This window comes from Drosophila mojavensis, unplaced genomic scaffold, assembly GCF_018153725.1.
Source record: "Drosophila mojavensis isolate 15081-1352.22 unplaced genomic scaffold, ASM1815372v1 contig_136, whole genome shotgun sequence".
NCBI classification, from domain to species: Eukaryota; Metazoa; Arthropoda; class Insecta; order Diptera; family Drosophilidae; genus Drosophila; species Drosophila mojavensis.
This window is the reverse complement of record NW_025318667.1, coordinates 11180660-11190562: the sequence shown is the minus strand read 5'-3', so window position 1 is coordinate 11190562 and position 9903 is coordinate 11180660. Positions and strand designations below refer to the sequence as shown.

General features: G+C 39.6%; 4 protein-coding genes across 6 annotated transcripts; 1 reads left to right on the top strand and 3 right to left on the bottom strand.

Moving 5' to 3' along the window:
* Positions 1-428: 428 nt before the first annotated feature.
* LOC6585212 (pleiotropic regulator 1) lies at positions 429-2090 on the bottom strand. The gene is made up of 2 exons (XM_002010809.4): positions 1890-2090; positions 429-1821 (listed from the first exon to the last, which is right to left on the bottom strand). Exons 1-2 carry the CDS (start codon positions 2000-2002, stop codon positions 498-500), a joined length of 1437 nt encoding a protein of 478 aa, XP_002010845.1. The 5' UTR covers positions 2003-2090; the 3' UTR covers positions 429-497.
* Positions 2091-2446: 356 nt separating this feature from the next.
* On the bottom strand, positions 2447-4330 carry LOC6585211 (LSM12 homolog A). Its single transcript, XM_002010808.4, has 5 exons — positions 3489-4330; positions 3120-3253; positions 2938-3054; positions 2688-2819; positions 2447-2629 (listed from the first exon to the last, which is right to left on the bottom strand). Exons 1-5 carry the CDS (start codon positions 3631-3633, stop codon positions 2486-2488), a joined length of 672 nt encoding a protein of 223 aa, XP_002010844.1. The 5' UTR covers positions 3634-4330; the 3' UTR covers positions 2447-2485.
* A 92-nt stretch (positions 4331-4422) lies between these two features.
* LOC6585210 (chromatin accessibility complex 16kD protein) lies at positions 4423-5106 on the top strand. The gene has a single exon (XM_002010807.4). The coding sequence runs from the start codon at positions 4534-4536 to the stop codon at positions 4927-4929; it is 396 nt and encodes a 131-aa protein (XP_002010843.1). The 5' UTR covers positions 4423-4533; the 3' UTR covers positions 4930-5106.
* Positions 5107-5354: 248 nt separating this feature from the next.
* On the bottom strand, positions 5355-9787 carry LOC6585209 (regucalcin). Of its 3 annotated transcripts, none has more exons than XM_015161178.3 (3): positions 9671-9787; positions 5700-6418; positions 5355-5634 (listed from the first exon to the last, which is right to left on the bottom strand). In XM_015161178.3, the coding sequence occupies exons 2-3, from the start codon at positions 6416-6418 to the stop codon at positions 5442-5444; spliced, it is 912 nt and encodes a 303-aa protein (XP_015016664.1). In that variant the 5' UTR covers positions 9671-9787; the 3' UTR covers positions 5355-5441. The 3 variants fall into 3 exon arrangements, with proteins under 3 accessions (XP_015016664.1, XP_002010842.2, XP_015016665.1); XM_002010806.4 differs by lacking the exon at positions 9671-9787 and adding an exon at positions 7747-7851; XM_015161179.3 differs by lacking the exon at positions 9671-9787 and adding an exon at positions 6517-6636.
* Positions 9788-9903: the final 116 nt, after the last annotated feature.

The following is a 9903-nucleotide window of genomic DNA, read 5'->3' as shown; positions in this document are numbered from 1 at the left end:
ATATATTTATATATATATATATATATATATATATATATATACATATATATATATATGAAGATATACGCTATTATTATTTATGCAGAGATAATTAAAATTATTTATGTGTAAAAAGAAGTTGAAGAGCAAAGTGAAAAAAATCAAATAAAATACCAACAATTTAAGGCAATGTCTTTGTTATCCGCTGAATTACGAGGGAATTGGCTTATATTTCTGCTGTAGCTTTTTACTATAACCTTCAAGGGGGATGCCTTAAAAATCAGTATTAAGCGATCGCTCCTAGCGGTACTCGACTAGGAAGTATTCCAAGTATATAATTCTGATTTTCTACAACTTTATAATGCGCCCATTGGCTTTACAATGGGTGTCTTAACCTGAACCTGAACTCTCTTTAAGTCAATTGAAATTTGGACAAAATTCGATTTTGATTCGTTTCGTATTATTTGTACGTGAGCCGTATAATATTTATTTTTGTTTGCTTAAGAACTAGAAATCTCTTAGAATTTACGACGCTTGAGCAGATCGGGCCGCCAGTTGATCGGATGTGTTTCCTCGCTGGCCTCGTCATCCTGCTTGTACACCTTGATGGTCTTGTCCGCCTCGGCGGTGATGAGACGTGTGCCCGACTGATCGAAGCAGAGGGCAAAGATGCCCGCCTCGCTGTCCATGGAGCCGGGCTGGACGGGCGCCTGGAAGCGCTGGAAATTGTAGCCGGTACGCCAGTCCCAGAAGAACATGGTGCCGTTGTCGCCGCCAGAGACGAGCACGCCCTCCGAATTGGCCGCCATGCAATTGACAATGGCCGTGTGCCCGGATATGTTCTGCACAAAGTTGCCCTCGGGACAGCGCCACTGCTTGATGTTGTCCGGCGAGGCGGAGGCGAACATGTAGAGCGACGGATGCAGGACAATGCTGCGCACAGACTTCTTGTGGTTGGTCAGCGTGCAGACGCTCTTGCCGGCAGCCAGATCCCACAGACGGACGGTGGAGTCGTGAGAGCCGGTGATGATCTGGGGATTGGTGGCCTGTGCCACCACGCTGGCTACCGTGTTCGTGTGGCCCGTCAGTGTGTGGACATTAGCCTTGGTGCGCATATCCCAGATGCGTGCCGTTGAGTCGCGGCCAGAAGTGGCGAGCACATCAATGGTGGGATGCAGTGCCAGCGAATAGACAGCGGACAGATGGCCGTGATAGTGTCTGATAACCTTGTTGTACTCCAGATCCCAGCACTTGACTTGACGATCCTCGCCGCAACTGAACAGATACGGATGCTTTGCGCTGACGGCGACGCCGCGCACCGTGCTCACATGGCCAGTCAGCGACAGCTTCAGTTTGCCGCTGGCCAAGTCCCAGATCTTAATGACACGATCACCGGCGCCGGTGGCAAACCACTCGTTGCCCGGCTCCACGGCTATGCAACGCACCCAGCCCAAGTGGCCAGAGATGACGCGCGATAGTTTCCACGGCGCATGCCACTTGGGCTTGGGAATGCTAGGCGCTTTCTTTGGTATTAGTTGCACATTGCTAGCTCCACTGCCGCTGCTTGTCGGCATTGAGGCACGCACCAACGAGGTGTTCCCAATCACCATCGGTTTGTCTTTGTCGCGATTAGACCTAACCATGCTGCCGGCCTCTGCGCCGGTTGCGCCCGAATCCGAGCCGGCTGCAGCCTGGCCGGTGCTGCCGTCTGTAATGGCCAATGGCTTGTCGCTGCTGCCGTTTTGTATGGCGGACATTTTTTTATCGTCCATCGATTTGATGGCGCGGTCAATCACCAAGCCATAAGTATCCCTTGCCTTGATCGAACGAGTCATCTTCTCGCTGCAAACAAAAATTTACCAAACTATTATTGATGGCTGTGCGCCAATTGCATTGCCATTTGTACTTACAAACGCTCATCGATATCCGGCAAGTTACCCTGATTCGAGACAAACAGATCATGTGTGCGTTTAAGTGATCTAAATATAAGCGTATGCACGCTGTGCTTTTGTACATCTTCCATGCTTATGTCCTTTTATTTATACGAAACATAAACGTAAACGAATTATTTGCTATTCACATTGAGCGACAATGCGGCGGGCGATAAAATTTGCCATGCAAACAAAAAGTTATCGATTGTTGGATAGTTAGTATGTTAGTATTTTTTCTCCACATTAAGGGATAATGTTAACGAAAGTTTTTATCATGAATTTTAAATATCTTTATTCAGCAAATTTTTTTTTTTTTTATTTTAGAAAATTTATGCAATTTGTTACGTCAGAAAAACGTGTAAATCGCTCGGCAGCCAGCTGCGAACAATCGCTTAGATATCGGCATAATTGTCATCGAACATTTTTTTTTACTAAATTTAAATGTTTTTTATTCAAATAAAAAAAAAAACAGACCTTAGTTCTAATTTGTAGTCAGCGTTACGCAGCAACCCCAACCAATTACAATGCAATTTGAATTCATTTCTGAAGCAAATATGTTTTTTTCTTTTTTATTTTTAGTTAGCGGGAACCGGTGATCCTGAAGCTGCGTTACTTGATGATAAGGATGAGGAAGTGGGCGAAACCGATGCCGACGAAGAGCTGGCACCATGCGCATTTTCCTGAGCCGCCGAAGGTCTCGTGGTGAAGAACTGATTTATCTGCAAGTCATGATAATGCTTTTAGATTTGTCAAACTTACAGAATTCGTTTTTCTTACAATTCGTTTAATATACGTGCACGACTTGTCGTTGTCCGAACTGGATACAACATTGTCCACCCTATATGGCGGCGAAACGGTAACTTCATTCAAAATTTGTATGTTTGCTCCTTGCCAGGAAACTTCATTGTACTGTCATAAGAATATATCAAAGATGGATTAGTAGAAATTTAATACTGTGATGCTATTTAAGCTTTATAAATATGTATATATATATATATATATATGTATATATCTGTATCAGACTCACCCCAAGTTGTTTGGCTATCGCTCGATAGAGCTCTTGTGCTTCTGGTGTAACATCCGCATTTTTGGACTTGAGATAGTCTTGACGTCTTTCTACTGTTTTACGAAGGCGCATTTTAACCTATAGGAAAAGTGAGTTAAGAAATAAATACAAATTCAGCAGATATATGTTTGTTGAATACATACCTGATCCAGGTTGAGCTTTTGAGGATCATCAATGAAGTTTCCATTACATTCCTTGATCACCTGCACATTACTGCACAACGATAAGTTCATCACATAAACATCACTCAGTTCACCTGATGTTTTTGAGTGACATTCTAATAGGGCAAAAGAAGAGGAGAAAGAAAGGCAAAGGCGCGGATTTTGTGTGACGATGTAAGGTGACCAACTCAATTATTCGCTAATTACAACTATATGTGTTCATATAAATCTAAATATATTATATAAAACACATATTTATTAAAGATAATAAAAGAAAAAAAAAATGAAAAACTTTCACTTTTGATATGACAAGTGACAGCTGTTATTTGATTTTGTTTTGAAAAAGGATACGCAATATAAGCATTTTTGTGTTATGATCAAACGCGAGAACCTCCCCCTCGACCTCCTCCTTGAAACAAGTCGTACAGATCACTGTGGAACCGATACTGAAGCAATCGTTCACTGCATTTCCAACGTCGGCGGTGGCAGCGGCCATTTTTAATTGTCGCTGTCGCTGCAACTCGAACAACTTCCGATATGATATTGACAACAGGCGATAGATTTATATATATATATGTGTTTATATATATATATATATATTTTTTTTTATGTGTGTATGTATGTATATATTTGTGTACTATATGGATCGGAGTGGTGTAATTAAAAGCAAGATTTAGATGTATGCTTTCAATGTTATGTTGCTGTTGTTGTTTTGCTAAGGGACAAGCCTTATTGTAGCCGCTGCTTGCAATTGTTTACACAACAGGCGAGCGAATTTCGAATATACTTAGCGTGGAAAGTGCGCCTAATTCTAGTTGTTTGTAACAAACATCTGTTTTGATCCACTGCCCAGTTCTCTGCTTTGTTGTAATTTTGTGGGTTGCGGTTGTGTTGCACTTCCTTGCCGCGGATTCGCTTCGCTTTCACATTCACGTTTCGGTGTCGGTCGGAGTTGCCTTTGCCTGTTTTTTTTTTTATCGGTCGTGTTTCTTCGAATACGTGTTTTGCGGTAGTTGTACCAAATGTTATTGCGTGCGTTGCCTAAAATAATTTGCTCTGCCAGCAGCGCAAGCGATTTATGTGTGTTAAATACGTATTTTATGGTTTTGTAATTGAGAAGTAACAATAAAAATATGCTGCGTACGAAAAAATTTATTGGTCAACACACGAAACAACAGCCAAAAAGGAGGCAGAAAAGAAATTGCAGTGTTGCATATACGAATAGAGTTGTTTTACATTCTGTTAAATAAACATATCGATATCACTGTAATTCGATATCAACTCCTGTCGATAGTTTCGCTTGCAACAAACAAAAAGCCGGGTTTATTACATTTAGCGCCAAAAAGTTGTTTTCTGTTAATAGAATTAGCAATTTATTTATTTATACATACATATAATGGTGGATGCAGATAATACACAGCTGAATCACAAGCCAAGTGCCGACACATTTCTGCCCCTTAGCCGAGTACGGACTATTATGAAGAGCTCCATGGACACAGGTCTGATAACCAACGAAGTGCTCTTTCTTATGACCAAGTGCACCGAGTTGTTTGTGCAGCATCTGGCCCGTGAGGCATACATGGCATCATGTGCCAAGCAAAGCAACGACACCCTTAAGTACGAGCACTTATCGCAGCTAGTTAACAAACGGAAAAACCTCGAGTTTCTTCTACAAATAGTTCCCGAAAAAATTCGCGTACACGAATTCCAAGAGATGCTGCGTCTTAATCGCTCCAATGCCAGCGACGATGATGATGAAAGCTGTACCGAATCCGAGTCGGATGATGAGTAGACTGGAATGCGTAACAATTGGCAGACTTCCAATGATGATTAGGTGATAAGAATAAGTTTTGTTTTTAAGCCAAAAGACATTTGTACAAAATTTGATTAAATTATAAATAATTGTGAAATAAATTTGCATTGCCCATAAAATATAAGGCTACTCGAATGATAGCCATATTCATTTTCATCTGGCCATTTCTTCTCTGACCGAGGTAAGGTTGTAAAACAATTGTTTTTCCATAGCAATGCCAAATCAAGGACTGATAAATCAGCTGGGTTAAACCTTCAATGTCAGATTGTGAAGTTTTCAGTTAAACACTTGGATTTCTTTATCAATAATATAGCTAACAAGCACACACACATATGCATACACAGTTATTGTATGCATGTGTGGATGCTCATCTTTTTACATATGTAATTTAATTGCATTCGATATTATAATATATAGTATAATTCATTAATAATTCCATGCACAGGAACAATAAAAAAAAAAGAAGATAGGTATAGATCTGGAATGGGTTTTTAGAGCTTCAGGTTAACTCCTGGATAGCCCTTGGCATTGAGTCCTGTCACTTTGTAGGTAGTGCCGGCCGGAGCGGGCTGATCGAACTTGGATGCAGTGGTCACATACAGAATGTCCAGATTGGGTCCACCGAAGGCAACCGAGGTAATCTGCTTGGTGGGCAGCTTGATCTCCAGCAAGCATTCGCCCGTGCTGTAACGGCAATGCAATCGGATTAGTTTGAAATGGGATAAACGGAAGAGTCGGGCTTAACGTACTTGGGATTGACTTTGTAGATGGTGGAGCCATTGAATGTGGCCACATAGAGGTTGCCCTCGGTGTCAATGGTCATGCCATCGGGCAAGATGTGAGTCTTGGGGCTGTCCTTGCGCAAATTGTAGATAACCTTGGGATTGCTGGCGACGCCAGTCTTGAAATCATAGTCGTAGGACTTCACCTCGTAGTCGGTGGTATCAATGTAGTAGAACTTATTGGCCTTCTCATCCCAGGCCAGGCCATTGGAGATGCCGACGTCGCTCTTCACCACCGTCACATTGCCGCCCGCCTCCCAGCGGTACAGTTCGCCGTGGCGGTGCGTGAACTCGTCCCCAACGTAGCGCATGGTGCCGAAGAAGAGGCGACCCTTCGGATCGGCCTTGGCGTCGTTCAGGCGATTCTCCTTGAAATCGGACTGCACCTCGAACAGAGTGCGCACCACCTTAGCCACCGGCGAGACACCGTCCCAGTTGACGATGACGACGCGGCGGCCACAGCCGACGGCAAACTCCTGATCATTGCCCTCCACGGGCAGCACAAATGTGGCGAATGTCTCGCCCTCAATCTGAGTCCTGTACGTCTTGTTCTGTCTGTAGTCGTAGCGCAACAGGCAGCCCGCCTCCAGGTCCACGAAATACAGACTCTGCCTGGCCACATCCCAGTGAGGTCCCTCGCCTAGGCCGGCATACGAATCGGGTAGTGGCTCCACTTTGTACGACATCTATGAAGCAAAAAAAAAAAAAAAAAAAAAAAAATATACATATGCAGAAAATAAAAAATTATGAGAATTAACGAAACAGCTGAGAACATTTAAATTACCGTTGGAATGCACAGTGTGACTAAATAAATAAATATGACTAATTGGGCTAATTTCGACTGCATGTTTGAATTGAGCTGCTTAATGTTAGCAGTTGTAACTGTGCACTGAAGCAGCTGCCGGCAGCCACAAGTGTTTTTATTAGCCAATACGCTAACAGCCAGCAACAACAACTACAACAACAAACGCCAGTATTAATTCCAGTTTGAGTTTGTTGATTTTTTTATTTCTTCACAGCTGCTGCTGTGACGCCATGCCCTTCACCTGCTCGGGTCGCGGGCCGAGATTTTCAACTTTGTCAGCTGCGTTTGTTGTTACTGATGTTGCTGTTGCTTTGATCACGTAATTGCCATCCATCTCGCTGCTGTTGTTGTTGTTGTTGGTGCTATTGAACTTGCCTGCCTAAAATCGCGATCCGTTTACGGTACTCGCAGCTGAAATCTTCGCACACATACACACTCAAAGCAATCTCTAACAATGATATGTATGTATATCAGACAAGGACAGCATATGCAAACGGTATCGAGCTTCACTGAGAAACGACTTAGAGCACAATATCTTACAATGTATGTGTGCGTTAGAGAAGGACAGCATATGCAAACGGTATCGAGCATCACCAAGAAACGATTTAAAGATGGTGACTCAAGGATAACACTAACAAAGCGCAAACAGACAATCACAGTGATGCATAACTTGTTGACTTATTAGTAAATTATTGTTTAACAAAAAGTGTTCTATTAATCACTTGTGGTTGGCATTTCAAAGATTTTGTAATTGGCTATTGAATAATAATAAAAACTATAGAGCTACTAGCAGCAAACAGCTGAAGGGTAATGCTTAATAAGAGAACTGTAAAAACTTGCAAATTGAAAGTCATTTATGGAAAAAAAGGGGGCTTGAGTAACACTTGTAAAATGCACATATTGATTATATTTTCAAGCGATTAGGCAAAGCTCTGCCTAGGCAACTATCTGAAATCGAATTCTTATCAAAGGCAATAGAAAAAAAAAATTTAATTTGATAATTGATTAATTGCATATTAGCTTCTGTTATTTATTTTTATTCTTTTTGTTTTTTGCTAGCAACCACAAATGTCCTTTTATATAGGATTTATTTTTATTTCACAATCAATTTGAAAGTTTATGCTTTTAGAAGTGGAAAAAAAAAATCACAGCTTTCTCCATGCATTTTAGGCAGGACTTAAATTTATTCTCTTTCACTTATAAACATACCTTTGGAATATGTTTGTTAATTCGAACTTAACGGTTAAACAACGGCTAGACCAATAGGACACAACGCGTACAAACAGTTGGCGTGAACTGAGGTTTGAATCGCCGGCTATGAATCTTTTTATAGCCAAATCTGGGGACAGCAGCAGCCGGTGTATGCGTGATATACTTACATATATACATAAATATATATATATATGATTGATAAGCGTCAAGTGTGAAGCCAAATGCTGATAAGACTTACTCAAGCACCCATACACTCACATTGCATATAAACAATTGCTAATAAGTATATCTATGTATGAAGAAATGAACAACAGAAGGGATTGCTATCGCAATCAATACTCGTTAAGTTCACTGCAAGATGAAATACGAGAAGTGGGCGTGATGCCAGACCAAGTAATAGTTGTGTTTACTGTACAGAATACAGTAAAATCTGGATAAATTCTACACAGTTAAATCAAAGCTTCTGAGCTTCAGGATATCGAGCCATTTGACATAAAATTTGTAAAAATATTTGAAGAATTCCTTTTATTTTTTAAAGACTCTGTTGCCATGCTATAGACTTTACTGTACTTAAATAAAATTGCAAAAAAAAGAAACGATTTTACTGACAGCTTGTTATTTAATAAATTTTTTTGCTGTGTGGGCGCTTTTGATAAGTAGAATATTTATATAATGTTGTTTGGTACGCATATCATATTGTTATTTATATGTGTATAGGCAGGCATATGCATAGGATTTATCTGCGCTTCCGGTCCGCAAATTAGCGATAAATTGCATTGAGAATTGCTTGTGCCATGCAAATCATTTGCGAACCACTGTGCGTGCCGAAAATCAAAGGATGCTAAATCGGCCGATGTGTCTGAAGACCGGGCATTATTTATGCGAGCGATCTTTGCCCTGTTGGACAGCCGGGTGGTACTAAACGGTCCTTATCTCTCATAGCCAGCAAATGACTTGTCAAATATTTTATTTGATACTTAAATTTGAATGTTTTTTTCAATTAATTTGCTACATGATTTATGGCTGTTCTTTGACACATAAACTAGGCATTAACGATACATATGGACTATAATATACACATTAATGTTATTAATAAACTTTCTAATCTTATGCGAATATTTTAAGCTCAAAGTTCTTAAATAGAAAGACTGACATTTACTTGAAAAATGACAAAGTGTTTATCACAATTATAAAATATTTCACAAATTCTTTATATTATATGCACGTATATTATATAGTATGAGTCCCCGCATAAAGTTTATTAAATAGATTAGCCTGGCAGATACTCAAGCTAAAATGTTTATTAAGTTGGTATATATTTTTTGTAATTATCGAGGAAATTCATATATTCATTCAGATTTGAAGCTAAATGGAGATTACAATGATAAGAGCCATATAGATATGCATATGCACTTGATATATAAATTAGTAATATGTATTTTATTTAATAAGTGCATATCAATCATTATTTATCATCCGTAATTATCGACTGTAATTGAAAGTCATATAATGAGTGCAGCTTCAAATAAATTGCAATCAAAAAGTAATTATTAAAGTGAAACTGTGCTTCGATTGGAATTTGATAAGGATAATAAATAAATAAATAATGTCAATGATGCTTGCAGAATGCCTGTAGGAGATTTTTATGGGATCAAGTGACATACACCATATATCATATAATACACAAATCTTTACTATGATAGTAAAAATTTATATATTATGAAAAAAAAAAAAGGAATATGGAAGGTTAAATTCATGTAGGGTAAGAACAATAATTTAACTAGTTTCGTTACCACACAAAGCAGAGCATTGAGCAGTCAGATACGCCCGCCGCAACATACATAACTATTTGCATTATACCATGTTCTTATTGATAAAATTAAACTCTGTTTCTCGTGAGGTTGTAATGCATTGATTTTACCTTTTATGTCTTATTACTTAAAAGCAATAAAAAATCAAATTGAAAGCAATTACTATAAAAAGTAGTATATAGCAATAAATAAACCAAAACAAAAACCAAAACACAGCCACACAAGCGAAACGTGTGGAAAGCAAACTAAGCGATTGAATCAGCTGATCATACTCGATAATTGACAGCAGCATCCCTGTCTTCCATTTAGTATTGATATCGAAATGTGAAAAATTTTGTCTAAA